Source organism: Athene noctua, chromosome 1 (assembly GCF_965140245.1).
Source record: "Athene noctua chromosome 1, bAthNoc1.hap1.1, whole genome shotgun sequence".
Lineage (NCBI taxonomy): Eukaryota > Metazoa > Chordata > Aves > Strigiformes > Strigidae > Athene > Athene noctua.
In genome coordinates, this window is record NC_134037.1 from 132,819,384 (window position 1) to 132,845,918 (window position 26,535).

The 26,535-nt window shown below is 40.3% G+C and overlaps 1 protein-coding gene across 1 annotated transcript in view; it reads left to right on the top strand.

Moving 5' to 3' along the window:
• The window catches only part of TBX15 (T-box transcription factor 15), a 104,120-nt gene that overhangs the window by 56,407 nt on the left and 21,178 nt on the right, over positions 1–26,535 (top strand). Inside the window, exons 2-6 of the mRNA XM_074927680.1 lie at positions 8,251–8,464; positions 17,808–17,909; positions 19,676–19,847; positions 20,204–20,371; positions 23,740–23,804. Of these exons, the coding sequence (XP_074783781.1) occupies positions 8,251–8,464; positions 17,808–17,909; positions 19,676–19,847; positions 20,204–20,371; positions 23,740–23,804 (721 nt within the window). The remainder of the gene's footprint in view (positions 1–8,250; positions 8,465–17,807; positions 17,910–19,675; positions 19,848–20,203; positions 20,372–23,739; positions 23,805–26,535) is intronic.

Below are 26,535 nucleotides of genomic sequence, written 5' to 3' on the forward strand. Positions count from 1 at the left end.
CTCCTGTTGCTTCAGGGGTGCTAGGGTGTTACTCCACCAGTCAATTTCCTGTTCACACTCCCTAATACTTCTTAATCTCTCAACCTCTTCTTTGAGTTCCGCCACCAGGCTGAGCAGGTCACCCAGCTGATGGCAGCGCACACTGGTGCTGTCCCTGCTGCCCTCCGGCAGGACCGATAGGCTCAGGCACTCCCTGCAGCCTGAGACCTGAACCTCTGCATGTTTGTGTGGCAGCTCCGTCTGGGTCGCCACGTTCTTTCTGGCGGTGGTTTTGATGCAAGTGGAGACCATGGTTTGGTCTACTCGTGGAGTGGGATTTTTTTATTTGATGGGATATTTTCAGTTGTGATGAACAGTCTAAAGCACAGACCGATGAGTTGCAGACAGTTCTCCTGAGACAATATGGTGGGATTTGGTATGAAGCCTATGAAGAAATCCTATACTGTGCCATTACTCAGAACACTTTTGGTCACCTATCTTACACTTCTGTAATGAAAAAATGTATTTGCCAAGCATGACTTCAGAGCCCAGCAGCCAGCATCTCCATTTTTAGCTGATGCAGCTTCAACGTGGAGCTGGTCTCTTGAACGTCTAGTTCTGAACTGTATGTTGTCAAAATGCATAAGTTTTCTTTATCTCCGCATTCTTAAAAAGTACCATTGATTGTGAGATAAAAAAAAAAAATCATTTTAAAGTTTAACTGTGGCTGATATTCTTTATCCTGGCTGGAGTAAGAGTTAACTTTTGAGGGCAAAGCCCCAGGGCTAACTATACTAGTAAACTCCATCTGCTTTATACTTCTTTGCCAATACTGAGAAGCCATAAACCCAATTTTACTTGCTGGTTAAACCAGGTTTACAGCTGTTTTGCATTGCTGGAGTGCAACAGAGCAGCTGGAGCATACCAGTGAATCAGGGTGATTTTTTTCTTTGCTGGGTCTTGTGTCCTTTTGTTGAGTCTTACATGGAATAAGCCAAGGCAGAGGCAGTCAGTTCTTGGCAGTGCACAGTCAAGTTGATGCAAGACTTGCATTTAGAGCCAAAGCCACCACGTTTTTTTTGTCTTTGTGTTTGTTTTTATATTCTCCTACTAGCTGTTTTTGCCATGGGGATATAGATGTGTAATAATTCTGTGTCATACTGGCCTTATTATATTCAGTCTTTGTTTTGGTAAGGGCAGTCATCAGCTTGAATGTATTTTACAAGCTTTGCTGGCTCAAGTCATGTTACGAAAACACCTTATAAAATTATAGTTCAGGAGGATGAAGAAGTCTTTGAGATTAAAGTGCCAGAGGAATTCTTCACTTCAGAATCATCTTGTATCTCATTGATTTCACCTGTGACTGTATTAGGTTTCTTTATTTGTCTATGCCAGATTTTCCCATTTGTACAATGTCTTCTAGTTTGTGTCACTTTGAGTCTTGCTGATATTAATGCAATTTTGTGCTGCTGTGGTTTCATAAAAGAGTCTTAGGCTGAAAATTAATTACTCGAATACTTGTTTTGGCTGTCTGAGATTGCACTGTAGCATGAGTATAGATGGATTTGGTTTGGACAAGCTTGTACTGTCTCCAGATCAGTAAATCTTGATATTGGTTGCAACTTGTAGTCACTAGTTTAGTAATAATAAATGTTATTTGGGGATAGACAAGATCTTTAAAAGGTGTCTTCCAACCCAAACCATTCTATGACTCTATTATCAGTAACAAACAGATTACAAATTCTAGCTGTATGTAGTTGATAATGGGCCTAATGCTGGAAAAAGGAATGATTAATGTAGTAGGGTATGGCAACGAATAGAAAACAGTTCAGGAGGATAAGGCAGCATATAAGAACACCTGTAGAACTTTCTTTGTGTAATTTGTTGTGTGCAGCATGTGCATATGGTTACAATTACCTGGGAAGCATTTAGAAACATTTGCCTTCAGCAAAAGTCAGATCAGCTGCATAAAATGCAACCATGCTAATCTGCACGGCTCTGTTGAACTCCAGCCTGCTTCACCTCTGCTGCTCCTGATGTCTTTGCCACAGTCAGGCTTCTTGTGTAGTTTTGAAGTTACTGAGGTCTTTGTTTTAGCTTCTGCTCAAGTATTAGTTATCAGAGAAGAGCCGTGTGTACCTGAAATAGTTGCACCAGCAGTCACCACACCATAGCCAGATGAACTTCCACTCTTTGAAACTGTTCTGACTTAATGAGTTTCTGTTTTTTCACTTTCATAGGGTTGTGACATTTTGTATCCAGATTTCAGTAACGTCACACTGCTATATGCATGGTTCCTATGTGGCTGATTTTTTGGGGTAGCAGTAGACATTTAAAAAATTAGAAATCTAAAAAGAACCATGATATCTGTCTGGAAACAGCAGCAAAAGAAGATGTCTGGTCTGTTAATTTCAGCTGAGTTCACAGAAAAAAAACCCAAACCAAAAACAGTGACATCCCTCAAATTTTCTCTGCCCATGCACATCCAGGATTTTGTACCTTCTTTGCAGTCTTTAGATTGCCAGCAAATTGACTGTAGGGGAGAGGGAAGGACCACCTGTTGCACTAAATGTTCACAAACCTTGCAAACAAAAATAAACAAACCCCCCCCCCAACCCTAACAGCTTGTAACAGCTGCCACATTCCACTCAAGAGAAATATTTATGCAAATGGAAGCTGACAGAATCTACATGAGATATCTACACATATGCAATCAAAAAAAAAAATGGTTAAAAAAAGAGAAAAAGAAAAAAAGAGAAAGACATTAAGTGGTTTTGGGCTCCTATGGGTAGGCAGTGTTCTATGTATGTAATGTTTTTGCCATTGTTCTCACTCCTGTAGTTTACATTCTTTGATACCTTGGAGTAAAACATTTGTTGGGTACATGAGCTACTTGATATGATCAAGGACTAAACTGAGCTCTTTTTGTTTTATTGGTTAAATAAAGGGAGCAGTATCCCTGCTGTGCTCCAGCTGCAGAGAAAATTCTGCTGAAGATTCATGTATGAAGTTGCTTAGAAAATTAATGTCTTTTAATGTCTCACATTAAAAGACTGATGAAAAAGCAGGGTATGTATATGAGTAATATTAAGCAGCTGAGTTGTAGAAAGAAGTCCAGCAGTAGCAGCTCACTGTTTTGTGTATGAGGGCTCTGATCCCAGGACACATAATGTTGGTGCAGGAAGCCGGTTCGGGTTATTTTCCGTCATCTTGGGGCACTCAGTGGGGATGCTGACCTCAGAGTCACCATGCTTGTGAGAATTATGTTTTCCTTCCTATCTGCCAACAAGAAGCCTGGGAATTTGTGGATCAAAAGAAATGATGAGCTGAGGATTTCCAGGGTGATCTGGAGATAGTAGAAATGGGAAAGCGATTAAGAAAGAAAAAATCTGAACTAGTTTAATTTCCTCTGTAATCTCAGCAATGGCCATGGTATCCCTGGGCACTCTGAAAGTGACCGTGTGGTCTTGTTGGCAGGCTCAAAGGTTGCTGGAAGTGCAGAGAAATTTTGTCTCCTCTAGGCCCAATAGGTTAAACTGCAGTAGCTGGATATGTGGTCAGTGTGGTAAGAAGGGATGATAGGACGCCATCCAACAGGGCAGTAGAAAGGGAACAGCCTTTTTGCACAGTGGCAGTGAAAGAGAGCTATGCTTCAGAAGTTTTTTTGCATGTTGAGCCCACGGGTCTTCTCCATGAACTTTTCAGTAGTGTCACATGAGATAGTTTCAAACTCCTTGAAATACAATGCTTGCAAGAGCCTGTCTGGTTTTGACAGATCAGGCCAAGTCCCGTGGTCAAAAACACTTGGTCAGCCTGTTTGTCCAGCAAGTTGCCTGTAACAAGGAACAGTATTTTAGGAACTCTGTATTGTCTCTGGTGAGAATGTATCAGCCTAGAGGAGTTAAGAACTGGCATTCCTCTGTGATTACTGGGTTCTTCTCCACACAGACCAAAATGGCTGTGTTTTCTTCTGGCTACACATCACTCCATAGAACAGCAAAAATAATTGGTGGAAACAACAGAAAAGAAAGAACATAAGGAATGAGCAAGAGTGGAAATGGATGCTTTTAGAATAGAAGGGGGAAAAGAAAGGGGCAGAGTGATACGAACTGTGCAGTCAGCAGGAGCTGTGGAGGTATTAACCTCAATAGCTATGGTGTGGCAGGAAGGGGCTTCTTCAAGCAGACAGGTGAGAAAAGTAGGTAAGATCAGAAAATGCAAGTTCATCCATGCCCATAAAAGCAATGAGGAACATTTTGACCTGAGACTGTCTCTGAAAGTCCAGTGGAATACTGTAGATTTAGAAACCTCAGTTGCATCTACTTCCACTTTTGCTAGTTACCAACAATGGATGAGCTTGGTTTTGAAGTATCCTTTCTCAAGGACTGTACCCTAGCAAGAGAAAACTATAAAACTGTTTTAATTGCCATTTGCCTAATATATGTCAAAAGTGGCAAGGATTGCAACCTAACATGGCACCATAGAACCAACATTCATATGGCAGTAGTCTGATAAGGTCTCCTAACTCTGAAAGGAAGTTACTGCATGGTGGGGTCTGCATTTCCCTGTGGCTGGACTTAGAATTCAGCATGTGGGATTTTGTTCAAGGCACCTCTTTAGGGAAAGGCAAATAATCTTATCTTGTCACTTTGGAGCTAGAAGAAATTATAGAAGGTTTATCTTCCTCAGAAATCCTTCTTCAGAAATCCTTGTCCTTCAATCGGACACAATCTGCACCTCAGGGTGTTCACAGACATGTTCTGTTTTGTTGGCACTTCAGGAGCTATTCCCAAATTCCCCTCTGCTTACACCAACGTAAAGTAGAAATGTCTTTGAGCTTAGCAAAGTTGCACTCCACTGAAGCTGTTGCATGAAGAATGCCAAGCTCCCAGTTCCCAGAAGAAAACTCAGACCTTCCTGTCTTGTTTCATCATGAGCAAGTATGTGCAGCAGAGTGGCTTGAGCTGTGCTAGCTGCCAGACCCCACAATTAATTAGTACATATTGAGACTGGTTCACTCTGCACCCCTCTGTATGTTGCTCACTTATAGATGTTGACACCTCTCTCTTGATTAATTTGGAATCCTAACACATGCAGAGAATTCTAGTTAAGAGTCACAGAGTCTTATGGAGCTGGATGTCATTAGGGATGATTTTCATATATCAGATGCACTTAAATTCCCCCAAATTCTCTGGGTATGGAATGAAGTCAGTGTCTCCAACTGGATGACACCATTCAGGAGAGTTTAGCACAGGAAAAGCTGAAGAAAACATAAAAGCCATCTCAATGCCTACTGAGAGTGAACTAAGAGCAGCAATACTAGTGACTCTCCCTCTTCCATTTCCAAAACTGGAGAAAGGAGAGGTACTAGCTATTCTGCGCACTAATTTGGGGGTAATTATAATTCATATTTCACGGTGCAAAAAATAGTCCTTGGAAGAAAACCAAGTTATTTCCTCCTTCATGTTGTACTGCATGGCTGGGTAGATACTGACTAGTGAATTCCTTTTGTAATTTTTGATTTGTGCCAGCATGGCAAATTATATCCAAGGTTGTGGCTCTCCTTCCCTTCCATCATTGCCAAAAGTCTGTAAAGTCAGTGGAGTGATATCAGCATAAAATCAGTGAGAGGGATCTTAAGCCTCTGATACTTAATTTTCTGCAGCATGTAATTCCAGTCAATTTCCGGGGATCCCCAAGGCTCCAGCCACATACCCAATTTGAAAGGCTGTCCAGGAAATGCTAGAATGATGCGAGGACAACATCTAGCCAAGTGCCATCTGTTGGCCATTTACCATACTGTTTCAGGGATGCACAGAGTTTGTGTGCCCGATCCAAACACAGGTGATGTGTCCTAAACCTATCTCTTAGATTCAAACCTATGGGTTGGTACCTAATTTCGGGAGGAGGACTCCATAATGGAAGCTTTTCCCTAGGTCCAGTCTCTTCAGACTCCCAGTATAATTTACTGTTACTTTCTTAGGACCTCAGAGAAGATGTAAGACTTTTGGTTAATGGTTCAGCACGAGTGATGAAAAAATTCTGTGATTTGTGAAGCATATTCTTGCTTTTTGTTGAAGGATAAAGTGATTAACCATCACTAGGAAAACAAATGTCCTTACAGTCGGGTTTATCCTCTCCAACACTCTGAGGTGGAATAATTTGAGCAAGAGGAAGTAGATAAGTATCACATTGCTCCTGCATCACTGGGCTCCTGAGCCACAGAGAAAATGTCTCAGCCCCTCCGTACTCTCAGATTGATTCTCTGTCTTGTGACAGAACCCTAGCAGGTTATCTCATCTTATCTTGAATCATCTTGCATCTAGGATATCAATTTTGGGTGTGGTACTGGTCTCCAGGTAACAATCCTCTCTTGGTAGGCTTGTGCTACTCCTTTAGAGGGATGTATCTGTTATTGCTTCAGTCCACCTTGGAAGTCAGTGGGAGACATAAAGGACTCCATATTCAAAACGGATTGGGAGAAATACATACTGAACCTTTCTAACGTCCTACAGAATTGCTACATTGTACTGGCAGATTATCTGAATCATTGGCAAAGTTTACTGAAAATGTCCTTCAAGCAAAATGTCCGCTACCCAATGACATATCACTTAGGGTTCTCACAGAAGATAAATGCTTCCTGATGGCACCTGGGGCTGGAAGTTTCTCATATACTGTCAGCCAAAGAGATTATGTCCGTGCCACTGTAGCAGTATGAGTTTTCCAGAAATGTTTCCGTGTTGCAGGAAGTGGGGCTGGTGGTTCTGCAGAGGCTGGTGGTTCTTCACCCCCAGCCTCTTCTTAATTATTGCCCTCTGCAGCGATGTGCAAGCTGCTCCAGGAAACACTGTCTCTAAGAAATACTGTAAATCTGAGACTCAGTCTGCATGACCTCAGGGTTATTAAAGAGTTTCTGGCATTTGCTTGGTATGGAAAGAATTTTAGCTGGGATGATTTCATCACATTTTTAACACAGATAGTTACTTTTTGTCTCCTCAAGTTTCCCCAGCAGAGATATGTCTCTTAAAGAGCAGAGAATACATATAAATAGCTGTTTAATTCCTTCATTGACATGCTTGTACTTATGTGATCGATGAGGATACTCTAAAGTATCGTTTCTGCATCTTCTTTGAAATCCACAGAGCTCTTCTTGAGCCACTTGACCAAGTGCTTCACTGATTTTATTCCTGTGGATCATCTATATAAAACTAGTGCCAATTTGTTAAAAATCAAGTTCAAAACCTAAACACCTTGCTTTGCAGAATGTATTGTGAATTATTTTGATGTTGTATGAGTGTGCAGCCTGTTGCAAAATAACACTGCTATTTGCAAAATTCCATCTTAACCCTACCGTATGAGAACTAAGACCTTGTATATACCATGCCTACCTAATACATATGACATATTTTTTCAAAGAAATGGCCATCTTACTCAACATGCCAACCTGGCCTTTTAAACTAGTCCAACCTCTTTTTTGTTTTGTTTTGTTTTGTTTGGGGTTTTTTTGTTTGTTTTGTTTGCTTATTTTTTGAGCAAGCCTACTTCTCCCCCATAGAGAGGTGGTTGTCTCATGTGCTCTTTTCTGCAGTTTGCTTCAGTTGCTTTCCTCAGTAACATATTCCATATGTTTATTATCTCCGCTTTTTGTCCTTCAGTAGCCTAGAGCATTTTCCGCACTAAAAGCTGCATGGTTATTTTCCCAGGAAATAACATTGTTCCAAAGAAGATATTATAAGAGCAAATAAAACACATTTCCAAAATGGTGCTGCCAAATAGCAAAATAAAAAAATGCTCATTATTTTTGATGACAAGCATATTAAAAGGAAAAAAAATGTGTTGTTTAAAAATAGCCAACTCTTCAATAGTAGTGCGGGAGGATATTCAATTAAACAGAATGGAGTTTTCCAGTGAGCCCATCTAATCTTGGATTGAAACTATGGGTTGAATTAGGTTTTTTTTCATTTCTATTTTTTTAATCTATATTTTGTACTCCATTCCCAGCATTGTTTGATGCTATTTATATTTTATGTTAAGTCCTTTTTTCAACTGTTTCTAAAACTTTAAAAAAATGCCAGATGTCATGTTGGAAACCCAAAGCCCCACATCAGGCCATAAATCACAACAAAACCATAAATGTATATGTGTGTTTATATGCATAAAAGGCCATTGTAATGTTCTTTAGCACTTCCCTTGTTGGCTTTTCTCTTCCCTCCCTTTACCACTCACAGCAGGTAGAATTGAAGTCTCTTACCTGTCTTGTTTACTTTGCAGACTCAGAGCAGAGCACTGGGTCAGACACGGAAGTACTGGCAGAAAGGACGTCCTGCTCATTTGGCTCCCATTCTGACCTTACATCTGGTGGTTCAGGCCCTCAACCTCCTCCACCTTCATCCATGGAAGAGATTCAGGTAGAGCTGCAGTGTGCTGACCTCTGGAAAAGATTTCATGACATTGGGACAGAGATGATCATCACGAAAGCAGGCAGGTAAGAGATCTTTGGCTTCCCATCCAGTTAAAAAAAAATCATAACAAAACGTTTTTTTTAAAAAAGAACCTCCTTTTTTTTTTTTTTTTCCTTCTTGATAAACCAAAGGAATATGCAGGAAAAATTAAATGGCTGACAGAGTTTCACAGCTGTATCTCCTACTAGCTTTCTTAAGACAGGTAAAGTTGTTTCGTATTGCTTGAATCAGTGGCTCCAAAGGAAAACTGGCAGCTGCAGGAAGCTGTTGAAGATAATCTTTCCTTTGAGCAAGTAAGTCAGGAAATGATCATTGTACTGCTGGCTGTACTGAATTTAAGATGAGTTATGAGTTTGGGGGTGAGCCATTTGAATTTCCTTTCAAGTTCCTATAGCACTTCATGATCCAGTTGACTTAATCTCAAATATAGTGAAATTCAAACTCACCTTTGCACCAAATGAATATCTTCCTGCAATTCTAAATAGATAAAATGTTAATGACTTCCTGTATAAAAAATGTGCAGATTTAATGTTTCCCTCTGCTATTGCAGTGAATACCACATCAGCTGAGGTTAGAAAGAGTCACTAATAAGACAGATTTTTTTAAAAAGAATACCTCACCCTGCTATGCTGTTAGTCGATCTTCATTGCTGTCTACTGTTAAAAAATGGCTAGAAATCTGTTCGCCAAAACACACCCTGAAGGTAGTTGCAAGTTTCTAGATCCCTCAAACTAGCACTTTCAGCCATGTTTGTGTTAACAAAATGTTCCTGACTTCCACCCAATGCCGTTTTAATGTAAGATTGATGCTGTGACCGAAGTCAGGACCATGGACAGAGCCGGCAAAAGCGAAGAAACCACGTGACTGTCCCAGGAGCTGTTCTGCTCCTTCCACAGGCCTGCAGAAGGGAATTTTCCTCAAGTTTTGGGGAAAAACCACGGTGCTCTATGGTTTATAATTTTGTTTCACGTTTGCACTCCCAGAATTTGCCAGAACAGTTAGACTTGTTTCACGTTCTTGTGAAGGGAGCGCTATTGCTCAGTAACCCCAAGAAGTCCAGATAATTTGAGGAAAGTTATATCGGACAATCAACCCAGATTATCCCTGAAGAAGATTATCAGAACCAGGTTAGCTCCCGATTTTAGGTATATGATCTCATTGGCACAGGAAGCGTCTTGCATCAGTAGAGTGGCCTGTGGTTTTTGCCTTTCTGCCTCAAATGGAAGAGGCAAGTAACGGGATTATAACACTGGCTACTACGCAACACCTTTTCTCTGAAGATGTCAAAGGAGATGTAGAGAAAATTGTTATTTTCCTCTTTTTATAGGGATTGAAATTGAGATCTAAACAGATTAAGTGATCTGTCCAGCATCATTAAATATGACACTGGCAGAACCAAGTTCCTTGCTTCTGACTTTGTTGTCCTGGTGCCTGGGCCATGCTGTTTCGGAAATTGAAATAATGTAATATTAATTGTTGGATTAACACATATTCTGAATGAATTAGTTGATCTTTCTGGGATCTTAAAAAGCCATAACCTGATTACAAAAAAAGTCACCAAAAAAATTGCAACATCAATGCCACTGCAATTTTGCAAATAGTTCAACACAACTTCTCACAAAAGCCTTGACTGCATTGGCAGGGGTCCTGGAGAAGAAGTGTTCATAGAAAAAAATAGCAAAATATTCTGTGGAGACAGAACATAATGAAATTAAATTCTTTGTATCCATTCAAAAAAATGAAAATTTTCTATTTGGTCAGACTAATTTTGTAGTTCCTTAAAAGACTTTAGGAAATTACAATATTGAATACATTGCTTTTTAAAACAAAAACAAACCCAAACTTTTTTTTTTTTTTTTTTTTAAATTTGTCATCTGCTGTCTTCAAGCTATAAACTCTTATTTGTTGATTGGAACTATATATTTTGACACTTTTGATATAAAATTGTTATTCTGACATCTATGAATTGAAATGTTTCATGTCGGCAATGGTTTATGGAACCTGACATTCATGTTGCCTTTCTGACAAATATGGTTTCTCCCATCACATATAATCATAACAAACAATAGATCTAATTACACAGTAATAAAAGGAAGCTAATTAAAAATTACTGTGAGATGTACATAGCTCCGTCCATGTGGATACATGATGCAGCTGAAGTACAATTTCAGTGAAGAACCCTGCCAAGAATAATGAGCCCCATTTAATAAAGAGGAATCCCAAATAAATGTTCAGATTCTCTTCCCCCTCCTGATTTTTTCTGCCCTCCTCCCTCCCCCCCCAAAAAAAAAGTTTATATTTTTTTACATTTTAGCTCAAAGATTTTGCTTTTCATGTTTTGGATGAGAGGTCTCTATACTCTCAGAAAATCCTTGGTCTGAATTTTGTGATTCTGAATATGTCTTTCCCCATTTATGCAGCTGTCAGATGTGTTTAATAGCACACGTTAAGAAAGAAGGACACCCTAACTTTATTTTAAGGAGCCCAATACAATATGTATTTCTATAATTTTTAGTAGGGAATAGACATAGGAAAACCTGTAATGACTGTATAAAGAATATTTTTCTTTCCAAGATTTTTTTCTGTAACACCATTAACAGCATTCTTAAGTACCATTGCAAGCTCCAATCTCGATAATTTTTCCAGTTACAAAAGACCATGTATCACAATACAGAGAATAACTTACTGTGCAAATGATTCTTTACAATCCTAAATAATATTCTTTCTCCCTGAAAGGAGATGTTTATCATTACTTGAGTCCTGATGGTCAACTGACTCATTGCTGGCTGCCCACACAAAATCTGCATAGCTACTAAATATATATATTTTTTCTGCTTGATGATGTTCTTCTCCAGAAGTGATGTTAACAATATTGGAGGGATTTTTTTTTATCCTGTTGACTACATTTGTAAGTTAATCATTGCAAAGCATAATGAAGAGTTGGGCAGTTTCTTTAGGTAGTACTTCCGTATTGGGAATGGCCCTTCGAGATATGATAAAATTCAGAAATTAAATATTTAACCTCTCAGGTTAAACATTTTTCTTTCAGAGAGGATGTGTCTGTGATGGGTGAGAGCTGAGTCTAACAGTTCTGTTTCTCCGTATGGGATGCATGGTATACAATTAATCCCATAGATTAGACTATGATTTCTGGCAAAAATAACAGAACTGGTGTTATTTTCTGTAGATTTCCTACTACTTATCAAAATTGTAAAAGACACACAGTATAATCTGCAACTTCTTCCTTCCCCTGGGAAGATTTTGCTCTTCTTGTTGCTTTCTCTTTGGAAACCCTGTTTTGAGTCCTGTAAGGCCTTGTTTTGAGAGCCATTATAATTACAGATGCAGTTGCCTATAACTACAGCTGCTCCTTAATTTTCTATGACTCTTAAGGCACTGCTTCGTTCCTGCCTGACCCCACAATGTCTTTCTGCTCTTACTGTGTAATGCTAGTTTCTAAGCTAGGTTATCATTTTAAACATATTTCTGGAGCTATATCCTGCCTACGTCAGTCCTACTATGCTTTTTAACTTTCAGACTCCCACTCCCACTCACATTTAATTCTGCTTTGTCTTTTCTTGATGCTGTATTTATAGAAGTCTTTTTTTGTCTGTTTCCATGAACCTACTTCAGTCCTCTTAGAACTTTTCCTTTATTCCTTTCCATCATAACATTTTTATTCAGAATTTAATAAGATGCTTATAACAAAACTCCTTTGTTCTTTGTGCTAAAGATGCAAATGGCTTTTTGTCAGCTGCAATGCATTCAAATCTGCAACCACCTTTATCTCCTTTTTGTTTGAAAGGCAATCTTAGAGTCTGTACAAAATAAATTCAACTTAAGCCCCAGGTCATACTGAGTTAAGCAACTAGACCTAAAACCATCTTGAACTCCTTTTCTCTACCTTCCTTCACCAACAGTGATCACGCATGCACTGGCAACATCAGCAAAGGAATTTGAGTCCCTCCCCACACCCCCAGCTGAAGTTCATGGTCATCTGAGCTGCAGGGGTAACAGTTAGGTGACTGCTTCATAAAAGTGCTGCTCAAAGTGGGAAGCAATGTGCACTTAGCACTAGGGCAATACACTATAAATATTGCTTGGAGTCTTGTTCTGGAAGGGAAGCGTTGGCTACTGTTTATGGAGGTGGCTATATGAGTGTGGCCACACACACAAGCACAGCCAGGAGGTGTTCCTCTGCCAACCCAGGTTCTACCTGTCACAGAGCCAGGACCTCATCTCAACAGTGAAGGAAATGATCTCATCTGTCATGTTATAGTTATCATATCTCTACTGTGGGATGGCTCCAACCTATATACTGAGGCCAGGCTCAGTAATAAGAGTGGAAAAATCTAATGGTGAGTGGAACAGGTGATCTTGCCCTGTCCTGACAACTCTGTACCTCTTGATAGGTTGGTTGTCTGGAGTTTCTTTGCTTCCCTGGAACCATGAGCCTGAGTTGTTTGAAACGTGTACTAGGGGCTGTTTACATTACTAAATGAGATTTTTTTTTAACTCCAGAGGAAGGAAGGAAGGAAGGAAGGAAGGAAGGAAGGAAGGAAGGAAGGAAGGAAGGAAGGAAGGAAGGAAGGAAGGAAGGAAGGAAGGAAGGAAGGAAGGAAGGAAGGAAGGAAGGAAGGAAGGAAGGAAGGGAGGAAGGAGGGAAGGAAGGAAGGAGGGAAGTAGGGAGGGAAGGAAGGAAGGAAGGAAGGAAGGAAGGAAGGAAGGAAGGAAGGAAGGAAGTAGGGAGGGAAGGAGGGAAGGAGGGAAGGAAGGAAGGAAGGAAGGAAGGAAGGAAGGAAGGAAGGAAGGAAGGAAGGAAGGAAGGAAGGAAGGAAGGAAGGAAGGAAGGGTCCCACAGTGCTATTCAGTTAGAGATAGCAGCAGGGATTTTGTTGCAAAGCTCTGTTGAAGCTGAAGGGGCCCATGGAGAGGACTTTTCAAAGTGAGGGCTGGCAGGCTACAGCTACCAAAGTGCCACCCAGAGGTCTTGGTCCAGTGGGCTAGATAAGATTTCTGCAGCTTCCAGAAAAAAGTCCCCTTTGGGAGCTACTGAGAAGATCTGCTGGGCTCCCTCTCCCTCATAAACAATACATCCTTTTGCTCCCAGACCCTGCCCTCAGCCTTTCCTCTCAACACAAACATCTCCTCTACATGATCCCACTCTGCAGAGGAAAACAGAAAGGCATTCCTCCCTTGCCTTGCCTTGCCTTGCCTTGCCTTGCCTTGCCTTGCCTTGCCTTTCTTTCCCTTCCCTCACTTTCACTCATCACAGGTGTCTTTTTATAAAGAAATATACATGTGGCACCAGTCTTAAATGCAGGGAAATATGAGGTATAAAATAGCAATGATAACCTCAGGCTGCCCTGTAAACTCATGCACATTGTAAACACCATGCATACTTAATCTGCAAACCTAAATCAGATTATTTTGCAGTGTTCTCAATCATATTTTTTAATGACTAGGAAATGATTACTCTGTTGCTGTCAATAGACAAATTGTCTTTTGCTACAACTGAAGAGCACATCCGTTCATTTTAGGGTTTGTATTTAGCAGATGTTACCCTTAGGCAAATTTAATCTTGTTTAAGTTAAGTTGTTTCTTATGCAGTGTATAAATCATTACATTAAACAGGCATGAAAACTGTACAGTAAATTGTGTCAGCCCTTTTAAACTCTCATCCAACTTCTGCTCACTAAGCTGTCTCTACAGGAGTATTTCCAATGCCTGAAGAGCTTCAAGGAATTTTAATTTTTATCCCCTAATGGAGAATTGTCCTCTCTAAAGCTAAGCTGTGAAACGAAGAATTAAGTTATGTTGGAAGGAATTTTTGGAGGTCATCTGGCTCATGCCTCCACTCAGAGCAGGCCAACTTTGAAGACAGATCCAATTTGACACAAGCTTCATATGTGTTGATTCAAGGGACAGGGACAACAGTTGGGAGGCTTCCAGGTGTTAGAAACTGAAGCTTTATAATATTGGGGGAAAAAAAATCCAGTTTGGGGATATACCTGTGATCCTCCTTCTTTGAAGTTTTCACAAAGGAAAATTGAGCTATATTTTTGTATTAAATGAAAATTTTAAACAACAACAAAATAATGCTGGCTGCCATAATCTATGACTTCTTTCTATTGCTGAAAGTTCCCAAACATGATTCTTAATATCAATACACTACTGTGCTGACAAATACTATTTTAATAAAATTTTAGAGATCTCTGTATATAATTAATTTTCTTCACATTCAGAGTTTTGTTAAATTAATTCTCATTATGGAAGGAGATGGGAATTCAGTAGACTGAGGTACAAGGATGTTACAAAAATGCTTTTAAAAACACTTTTAAATGGTCCTAAAATAATTGTAATAACTTATTTCATATCACATCATATTTCCCCTAAAAGGGTACTGTGTGTAAATTCACAGTCTAAGTTCAGAAGACTGTTTTCCTGCTGAGTGGAAAAGTTGGCATATAAATAACTTGATCATCTCAAACTGCTGCTGATATAAAACCTCTTCCTGAAATCTATCAGATGTTGTCACGTGTCCCCTATGAAAACAGACTTGATGTCTGTAGCTGTTGACTATAAAGTTAGCTGATATTTTTCTAGATGAAAGGTTCTTGACTGTTTATTAATACACTCATATTCAAATGGCCTGAATTCCTTCCAAACCTTCAAGCCTCCCATTTTCTATAGGGCTGGTGCCTCTGGGAAGCCAAGAGTCAGCCAAGAGGAAACCCAGAGCACAGGGACTTAGCCAGGATTATACCTGAGTACATCCCTAAATCGCCACTCTTTGCCTCTGACTTTTCCATTTTCCCCTTTCCACACAGCAGCGCTGCTGGAGACCTGCTGTGACAGTTCCAGGCCACATCCTTATGGCAAAGAAACCTGAGTTACTTTTACATCCCCTGAAAAAGAAAAACAGTAATAATTTACAAAACTTTAAAAGTACACTTAAACCTTAGAGAAAGCAGTGGGATCAGCAGAGCTCTCTCCGATCATTTTAGAGATTAGCCTCTAAGCCAGCTGAATGGTCTGTGGTAATCTTTTACAAGGTATTTCATAAGCAAACAACCCCACCGGCTATATGCAACTTTACACAGGGCTGCAGATTCAGAGAGAGCTTCTTGGGACACACAGCGTTCAATTTTCCCAATACAGTGCGCAGACTTAGACCCGAAGAGACTTAGATTTAATCCTGGGTTTCTCATCAACCCTCTGAAACATGACCTACCTCTTAAGCTGCTCCCAAGCCACTTCTCTCCAATTAAGGAAAGCTGGACTGTAAAATGCCACATCCTGTACCCATTTGGCTTGGCAGATTTAATGAGCCATTGTGGTAGAAAAAAGGTAATGCCCTCAAGCCACTGAAGACTAATCCATTATTCCTTTTTTTCCCCCCAAATCATTCAACTAGCACACTCACACTATTAGTTGCACAAATGTCCTCTCTCCTTGAAGGGTTTCTGCATAAAAAAATTCTGACAGTTTTATGTCTCTCATAACTGTGGTTAGCTGTGCTCCAGCAACTGTGGGGTGGTGCTCTCCCTGCTCCCCATGATAAATGCCCATTTCTAAGGCAGATGTAGTTACTAATAGGTCAGAACTTTACTTCTTAGTGGCCTGAAATGGAAGAGCTGTGGATAGGGCGAAGGCTGAGCAAAACCTTCTCCTTCCCACCCTCTTCTGCAAGTGGGTATGTGTGGCCTGAATGGGAAAGAATAAAATAGTTTCTCATGGTTGCATCCCTTCAGTGCAAAGTTCTAAAGAGATGTTTGGAGATCTTGACATAAGATTTCTTGTTTTCTTCCTCCTTCAGGCTGTGTCCACTGATAATACTTTGAGAAACAAAAATATTGGGAGGAGGTCTAAATCTTCTTCTCTGATATTTCACTGCTCCTTACTAAATAGAAAGGAAAGTGTCTTGATGGTTTCCAGGGATGACCTGTAGAAACAGTGGACAAACATTTTTGGTACACTTTTCCACAACTCTGGCATTGCAATCTTAAATTCCCCTTTAATATCCTCCTGCCATCCAAACTACCCTCATTCCATAAAGATATATTTATTAATCAGTGAAGCAGAATGTAGTTTCATACGAGTATCCAATACTTTCAGCGTTCCTCCTACCAAAGCTCTGTATCTTCTGGGCAGAAGTCATGCAATCGAGTAACACCATCCTGTAGGACCTCAGCTCAAGATTTTCTCCAATAAAGGCTGAGAAGCCACTCAAGTAGAGCTCAGGTTTGAGTTAACAGTCAGTGAAACAACTCAGGATTTCTTTCAGTGCTCTGCTGCTCATTTCCTTTTGCATTTCACCCAGTTCTGCTCCTCAGATTTTATGAAGATGTTAAAATACTGCATTAGTTGCAAATATAATATGGCAAAAAAATTCAGCTCAGCATGCTGAGGACAGTGTAGAATGGCAACTGGACTATTGGCAACCAGAAAATTTTAAAGGAGAAATTATGCCATAGCCACACTAACACTGACATGCTTTGAGGTTCATATTGCTGTTCTCTTCTGAAATAATTACCTAGCTACAAACACTTCCAGAACAGTGACTAGTGCATAGCAGAGTTAGACTTGTGCTCAGACAGGAAAAGAGAGGCTGGGAATTGATTCTTGCTGGTGTAAAGTTTCATAACTTGCCTATCAGGAGAAAATACTTAAGATAGATCTGGATCATATGATGTAGAAAAAGCAACACTTATGAAAAAGATTGCACAAAATACTACCAGGACTTCAAGGAAACCATGACGATAATGACAGTGTTTCTGTTAAATGTGTAATATGTGCCTAATAAGTAGATTAATTTGAGGGACATTTTTTCTTAAATAACTATAAACATAAGAATGAGAGGATCTTTTGGGATGATGGATTTGCTTTAAATATTACCCCAGTACTATCAAACTCTATACTGAAATGTTATTTTCTCAAAAAAGAGAACTAAAGTGATCCTGTGTTTAATGAAATATGAGAGAATAATTGTATAATAAATAGATGGATGGCCAGTGGGAAAACAGCAGGAAGAAGGTACACTGCCCACCCTAGAAAGGCCTAGAGAGGACATTTTGTGTTGAGCATAGCAGAACTGTCTGATAGGAGCTGGGACCAGAATGCTCGACTAGGAGTGTTTTATTTTTACCCACAGGTTGTTATCGTGCTACATCTTTTCTTAAGTGGTAAAAATTTGAAGCTTCAAACCACTGCCAGCACAGCCTTTGCTACCCACACCAAGCCCGGAAGAGTCATGCCAAGAGCTGGGCTGTGCAAAGTAGCGTACTCCTGGTGTCAGAGAGAGGTCTAAGAAGCCCGTTCAGCTTCCTTATTCACCATTTTCTTCTTTATTTCTACTTTTCCTAGGAGAATGTTTCCAGCCATGAGAGTGAAAATTACAGGCTTGGATCCTCACCAGCAGTATTATATTGCCATGGACATTGTGCCTGTGGATAACAAGAGATACAGGTAAACTTTTTAGGTGCAGAGGTAGGAACCTTGTGATAACTCACTGTCAGTGACAGAAGAGGAAGGACACATGCCACTATACACCATTGCAAAGGTGTGCTGGACGAGACCATCTTGATTGACACCAACATAGTTGATTTGATCAGAATTGTGAGATGCAAACCCAGATGTTGAATACACTCTCTTGCACTTCCGTATTGAAATCTTGCTCTTTTCAAATAGCGGTTTTTAATAGGGGAAATCCATAGCATGCATTTCACAACTGACTTGATTAACTGTCTGAGGAAACATAACTGGAGTTATCAATGGGGAGTCTGGAGTCTCTCAAACTACTTCAGCAAGAAAGGAATGGGCAAGTAGCAGCTGAACTAAGATGGGCACCTCCAGTCTGGCCTGAAATGAATTGGGCACAGCAGCCACAGGGGTTATAGGCCCTGACCTACAGTGTGGAGCCATTAAGAAACCTGCTGGTGAATCCTCACCCCTAAGCTGAAAGATGAGAAGTGATTTCTCTGATATTAATGGGCTTCTGATCCTAAAAAGTAGTCTGGAAAACTCATGGTCCACTGCATCCCAGAAAACTATCAGACAGAGGTGATTTATCTATACTCATTAAAAGATCCCTGAGAGCAGGTCTTTTCCCCAGATAGTCTTGATTGCACCACATTTCAAGGATTCAAGAACTGATCCTCTGCTTCAAATACTAAATATTACATTTTTGCTCAGACTGTGCTGTGTTTCTCAGGAAAATGTTTTTCCTGGGAAGCATCAAGGTAGTGTCTGATACTCAGCTAGATGTTTTTCCCCTTTCTTAGAGTATGGTTCTGAACAGCAATAATGTCAAAAATAAATATGTTGTCTTACACTTCATTTCTCTTTGTTAGCTTCTGTAGCAATATGAGCAAACTAGCAGTGAAAGGAACAGATTCTTTTTGTTTGGTTGGTTTGGGTTTTTTTTTGTTTTCTTGTGAAAGTACAGGAAATGAGTCACTGTTTGTAGGTAAGGACTGAAATAGCTTAGTAGAGCTGAGTAGAGACCCAATGAGGGGCAGCACAGGGCAGCACAACTCAGAGGTGTTAGCAGGACTGTTTGTGAAATGCTGTAGGCTGAAGGAGCTACAGGATAGAAAGAAAAAAAGTGTCTAGGCAAATCTATGGTAGGCAAATTTATGGCATATATAGAATGGCTTGATCAGGAACACAAAATATTACAAAAGACCAGGAATACAAAAATTATGTTTTCCTGTAATCCCAACATCTATAATACTATATGGAATTTCCTATTTTGCAACATTTCAAACCAGAAATTCTCTTTTATCAATTGTTTTAGTGGTATCCATTGGATTTTGTTCTTTCTGGGTGAAGACACATGTTTTGCACAGTCTGGCATGGCAGCCAGTACAGACTTCCAGAATTACAGGGCATTTATTAATGTTTTTGGAGAGGGCTTTGTTTACACAGATTTTCTAGCCTCTTACTCTGGCTCAGAGAGGGTTAAGGAGTTGAGAGGGCACATGTGGCAGAGTTTTACAGGGAAAATAACTGCAAAGGTGGTTTTAATAAGGAATCAAGTCTGAACAAGTGGCTCAGGGGTAATCTGGCTTTCATTTAGAAGGTAGGAGGTTGCAATAAAGCACATTCTCCGCTGACTGCAAATGAGAGCTTGGGGTGTGTGCGGTAGGGTGGCAGGGGAGGGGGAGCCCTGGAAATGTTCCTCCAGTGAGTGAGTGAGAACTTCCCTTAGCCATCTACCCTTCCTCTTTCAGATATGTGTATCATAGCTCCAAGTGGATGGTGGCTGGCAATGCTGACTCCCCAGTGCCCCCGAGGGTTTACATCCACCCCGACTCACTGGCTTCTGGAGACACTTGGATGAGGCAGGTGGTCAGTTTTGACAAGCTCAAGCTGACCAACAACGAGCTTGATGATCAAGGCCATGTAAGTTAGAAGCTAATCCTGGTGCTTGCTGCTCCAGCCTTCCTCCTCTCAGACTCAGAAGGGTGCTGTTGCTACTTTGATGTCCTGCTGGGCATGCTCTCCAGATTTATGGAGCTTTTTTTTCCCTACTTCAGTGCTTTTCCTCAAAATGTTGCCTGACCCTGTAAAGCAATATGGTCCCTTTCTCTCTGCTCATAGCACAAACTTTGTTTCATACATGCTTGTAAGGAAAGGACACTTTTCTTCATATTAGACCTTACTCCACCCCTGCTTCCTTGTACATCTGGATGTAGCGTAGAATATTTGGAAAAAAACCTCCAACAATCCTTTTTCTTCTCCATTTGTTTTCTCTTCAGATAATCTTACATTCAATGCATAAGTATCAGCCTCGTGTTCACGTCATCCGCAAGGATTTCAGCAGTGATCTTTCTCCTACAAAACCAGTTCCTTCAGGAGATGGGGTGAAAACCTTCAACTTCCCTGAGACTGTCTTCACCACAGTGACAGCCTACCAAAATCAACAGGTGAAGTTTCATGCCTTCGGTCTCCTTTTATGTTAGATGTTTGTAAAAATATCAGTGTACTTTTCATATTTGAGACATTAACTTATCTAAGAAATGTAGCTCAGGAAGAGTACACATTTTACAGGCTCACTGGTGGGGTTTTTTTTCTGCACAAAAAGAAAATGCTTGCAATGGAGTGGTGTGTAGACACAAAGTATTTATCCAGAAAACCACCTTGCAGATAAGGTGTCCACAGTTTCTTGTGTAAAGTAGGTGAGATCAACCATAAAGGTGTTGTGTTCACATTTCCTTGCTGCCTCATGGTACAAACTACAGTGTTCTGTCCCCACTGTAATTTTAAGGCAGTACAACTAGTCTGGAACTGTTATCTCACGAACAAAACACGTAGTTGTGGGTTTTTTTAATAGTGAAAGAAAGTTTTAGAGAAGCGCACTTTCATCAGTTTGCTGACAAAAGAAGCCTCTGAAAATCACCATCAGCAATCAATGTATTTAATCTGAACTGAAATTGTCATGCATAATTCATGCTTGATTCAGACCTTGCACAGTTCCTAGTGAAGAGTGCTACTATTGACTCCAGACATCATAAGGAAAAGATGTTGCCACACCGGGATCCTATCTATAGAGACCTTGACTACTGAGCTTTGTTACTGATCTGTCCTTTTTCTTAAACTAGACTTCACAGCACTAAAATATAATCTCAGTGCACAATAGTGTTTGATTACAGAATTCCCTATCTATCTCTATTTCCCCCAAAGATATCTTTAAGAGGAAATTAATTGCTGAAAAAGTGAACATTTGAGAATATAAGCATTTGAGACACCAGTAAAGAGATTTGGAAAGGTCTTGCTATGGATTACACGTTTGTTTTCCCTTTTTCTTTAGTGGCCAGTGAAAGATGGTGCCCTGATCTTTAAGGAGGTAGCCTGCTTCATTGTTTCTGCAGGCGTGTTCCTTGCACACATTGAGAGCTCCTTATGTTCATCTGTTCCCTTCGTAGTCTCCTTATGTACTGCTCAGGGATTCCCATTAACCTTCACACCACCTCTGTCATGCTTTGGGCTCAGTGTGCTCCTCTTCTCTTGTTCGTGTACACATACTCCCTATTTTATTCTCACGTGAGAGGCACTGTGCACATCCCATTTCCCTTTCCTGCCATTCTCCTCCTTACTGGAGTGTGGGTTGTGATGGCATTAAAAGGGCTGTGGAAGGTAACTTTTTCCCAGCCACATGAAACAGAATCTCAGTTAGGGAAGCTTTTTGCTGTGTTAATAGTGTGTCCGCTTAGAGAGCACAGGGTACTATTTTGGAATAAAAATAATCTGTTATCAAGCCTGTTAAGGAGATAGGTTATACAATTTTCTGACATAAATTGCAGAGGAGTCTTGAATCAGAAATGGTGAAGTAAATATTTTTTCCATGACAACATCTGTGCTTCTGGAAAATTACTTCATGAACCCAGTGAATGTCATTATATTTAGTATTCTTGGACTGAGAGACAGACTCACGTCAGGTCAGTTCAGGGCAGATTGTAAGAGTTAGCCAATATGTAATAATCGTGAATTGTAACAATTTAGTAAATTGCTACAGAGTTTTTATTTTGCAAGGTGTAAGAGAGAGCACACATACTTACAGTGCTCCCATGACTGCTTCTGGATACCCACTCCTAAATTTTTCTCTGACTGGTCCCCTTGAATTAAATTTGGATCCAAAATGGATCAACTTCCAGGAGAAAAAAAATATTGCAACACAATTGTGGGTTTGCTGTCATTGCAGCATTTGAAATTTCCTGCCCCCTTGCCCAAATGCATTTATGTACTTCAGAAACTTTTAACTGTAGACCAGATATGGAAAGAGTACAGAGAAAGGAAAAGTAATTACAGGAAAGAAGCCTGTCATTCTTTCCTAATGACCAGACCTATAAGACATAATTATGCAGGTAAGGGGAGTGCTAAGGCAGGAATATCTGTCGGGCACTGGCTCTGTAAGGCCACCTCACTGTAAAGAAGCACTGAAATTTCTTCCTGTCACCCTGAATTCCAAACATTTGGGCATTTTGCACCTTCCCAAAATTGGGGGATGAATTTTTATAATACAAGTAAAGAAGATTCTGATGAGTTGTAGAAACCTTTTCATTAAATATAAATTTAAATCCCCTCAATCTGCCTGCATGCCCTCCAGTGGTTGTAAAACTTTGCCCTACTGGGAGAAGAGTCTCTGGAAACAATTGTAAAATGTTAGCAAATCCACCACAGGGATTCCCTCTGCTGTAATTCCATCCTCCACAGAACATATCTGTCTCTGTATGCACAAGTCCCAGGACAGCTGCAAAGTCAGGCTAGCGGAAATTAAGTTCACAAATTAAGCTTCTGCAAAAATAGGAGCTGCATTCCAGATCTGAGGTTAATATCCAGAGTAAGGGCTTGGTCCTGACAGAAGCAAAACACCTGCAAATCCCCTTCAGATAAGTCTGTATTAAACTAGTCTCTTTTGAGCTGTTTCAGCAAAACCACCTCAAATCTGATAGGATCTGGAGATATCTCTCTCTTTTCACTCCAGAGACTCAGGGACAAGGTAAGGCTGGCAGAGGCAAGCTCTCGTGCTGCAGAGGTTGGGGATTAGCCAGCAACAGGGAGTATGATACCATGGGCTGCAAGGTCAAAATCCCAGTATTATTTTCCATATTTACCAGCATTAAATTTAAGTCTAAAAATAAAGCAGGAAGGAAGGAAGGTTCCCCAAAAGCACTTAAGTCTGACTGTCATCTTCTTTGTTTAGAGGAGGGAAAAAAAAAAAAAAAAATGGTTTCCAGACCATAAAACCCTTGAAGGGCCATCCAGATGCTGACCAGAACAGTAGCACCTTGCACATGGGACTGGGTGTCCAGCTGCCATCTTTGGAGACTGTAGCCTGTGTTTTACTTGGCCTTTACTTCTTAGAATTGTTTAAAGGTCCATGCATGCATCCCACTGCTAGATATCTAGAGTGCTGAGGTGGGGATAACCCAGATACCAGCCAAACCTGAGCGGTATGTCTGCTTCCTGAATCACACGGCCATTGATGAGTTATAGCTCCTGGGGTTCTGTGCCTGGGTCCAAGGTGTGCTCCTCCTTTCGGAGCAGCTTCTCAGGCCCAGTGTTGTGCCATGTGTCCTGATGCTGACAGATTTCTGCCTCTGGAACCATTCATTTGCTAAGCAGATAATTTGTTCATGGCTAACAGAAAGGCAACTTTAATGTAAATCTGGGGAAATAAGTATGAAAGATGTACAGGTGATTTGGGCAAGAGTGGTAATCATCAGTAATTTTCATTTGTTGAAAGAAAAAACGAATAGAGAGATCAGCTAATTGTCTTTTTCTTCCTTTGTAGATCACCAGATTAAAAATTGACAGAAACCCCTTTGCTAAAGGTTTCAGAGATTCTGGAAGAAACAGGTAAGAGGAGCTTGTTTGTGTTTCCTCACTGATCTCATCTCTCCTTCCCCTGATGAGTGCACAGGGCATGCATCTAAGGCTGAGGAAGGCTTTTTGTGATTGTAATTAATTTTTACAGGAGAAGTTTGCTGTAGACTATTTCTTAGAGGAATTAGAAGGACTGTTTACCTTCTGATTACCTAAATCAATGTATGATGATGACTTCCTACTTCCCAGGTTAGCCAGCTAGACTGACCCTATTTCTCTTCAGAAGTCTCCTCCAGTGCTGGTCCTACCTCTGCCTGGATCCTACAGTCCCAAACCCAGACAGAAGGCTTTAGATATTCTTAGACAACATATCTGTAAAGACAGCTTATTTCTTTTCTGCTTGACAACATTTTTCTGTGACTGTATTTTTTTGCTGTTATATGTTTCATTTCCTGTTTGCTGCTACCTCAGTACCCCTTGTGTTACCAGTACTTGCAAGGCTGTTTTCTTCTGTATATATTTTGCTGTTGTTTTATTTCCTGCTGGATAATTTATTTATGCTCATTTCTGTTATTTTCATGTTCTGCTGAGCTTTTCCATTTGTTTTTGAGATTAAAACATTATTTAGGATATCTGGTAAGTTACTAGTAAACTGTTTGTGTATAACTGATATGGTACCACATACATTAGGTAAATGGACTTGTAAAGATACTGTAGAATTACTTCTTTTTTTTTAAAATTAAAATGAAGAACAGAGAGAAAATTTCAGATTGTAAAACAGACTAATATGTCATAGGCTAACATTCTGCAAAATAATAAAAGTTGTAGGTGACCTAGGGACCTAGACACTTTTGTTTGTTCTTTATTATATGTAGATCTGGCTGAAGGGCATTTTAAAATTTGAATTTTCACAGGAAATTCTAAAACTTGGAGCACAAATGCTTGCTTTATATTAGAAGAAAAAAACTGAGTTTCTAATATGTTTGCAGGATAAAAGTGCAAAAATGTCCTAGTTTCAAACAACTTCAGCTTTTCTTCAGTGATGTCAAATTGTTTTACTTTGTGTCACTTAATTTTGTCAGGACTTTCATGAGAAGATCAAGTAGAGTACCTCAAACATTATTTAGAATGCCTTGTATTGTAATAACACAATAGTAAACCAGGAACTTTTAATCAAAAAACCTTTTGTATTAGTAAAAGACAGAATTATCAAAGAAGAATAAGAAAGTCCAAACAAAAATTTCAACTTTTTCTGCCACTCATGAACCCAGCAGTGTGTGCAACAGATCTAAATATTTCAGATTACATGATGTAGGTATCCTTTAAATCAGTGTGACAAAGGCTTTAAACATTAAATTCATTATAGAATTAGACATATATGACTACGTTACAAGAACCCTAGGGTTGTAAAGCAAGGTTCTGAATGTGCAGACCAGAGTGAAAGTCATGTGCATAGCCCTCATTTGCTGTCCCCACGGGCACTGTAATTCAGTTTTTACTTGCATGCTTCTCTCGCGTGTGTTCGCCAGGAGTGCTCCCTCACTCATGGTTTGGTGTGGGAAATGTTCAGTGAATGGGCAACTGCCCCATGTTTCCCATCACCTGTGCAAATGCTACACTCTCCATGATCACCAAGAAAAGACATCTTACTGACCTAGCAACTTCCTAGCTCAGTGCCTCTGTTTTCATCTTGCTGGAGCTATACAAAAAGATGTTACTGCCCTTATTTAATCCCTGCCATGAATGTTAGGTCTGATACTTGAAGCATATGTGACTTTTACTCTGCTCTCCTGTCCTGTGTGGGGGGAAGTAGTATAGGCTCCGGGTACAAGGTCTTCCCTGTGTGCAGAGATACAGCTGTGCTGGAGGCTGGGTTTAGAAGAGGGATTGATGCAGTTCCAGGTACATGGTGGGCTAGATTAACGTGGAAGGCATTAATAAGGTCCTAGGCCGGTGAATTTGGACAGTTTCCTGAAAAGGTTGGGAATTACTGATCTTTGTAGCTCATTGATTTAAGAAAGGGCAGGAAATTGCTACACGGCTGCAGCTGTGGGGAGGGCTCAGTAAGACTCTCTGCTGATGTAAAGAGGAATTAAAATCTTTAAGGTATTACACATCAAAGAGAGCAGCCTGAGGCTTTAGGAAGAAAAAACAGGCAAAGGTATTTGCAAGCACATATAGCAGTCAGGCGCCTGCCTCACAAGTAGTGGTCTGGCTAAGGCTGCACTGCTGTTGTCAACTGGTGGAGGACACTAACACTCAGCTGCTCCCCTTAAAGAGGATGTGGATATAGATGTACACATAAGAAGGAGAAAAGCGTTAAGGTCCAAGCTGCATGTGGAAAGGACTCTCCAAACTGTGCTGGCTGGCTCCTCTTCCCCTAGTGACTTTCTAATCTCATCAGGATCACTGGTCAACTGGAGTGATGACGGTGATGGTCTGTAGCTTCCCATATCCCCACAACAACTTTGGTCAGGTATGGTGCATCAGGTTGGAGAACGTCCCACTGAAAGTGTAGACCTCCTTTGAAAAAGAAACAGGGTAATTTGAAAAAGAAGCCATCTGTGAAGGCGGCAAGTGTAGAATGTCTAAGAAGTTTTCTGTATAATGTCTTAAAAGAAAAAAAAAGTGTGGCAGCAGCAGGGGCGACAGAATGTCTGAAGTTGTGCCAGGGCATGGTATCCCAGCGACACTGGGATCCTGAATTAGCGCTATGGTTAGAGTTTGCCAGCAAATGATGGAGGAAAAAAACAAACGCTGGAAA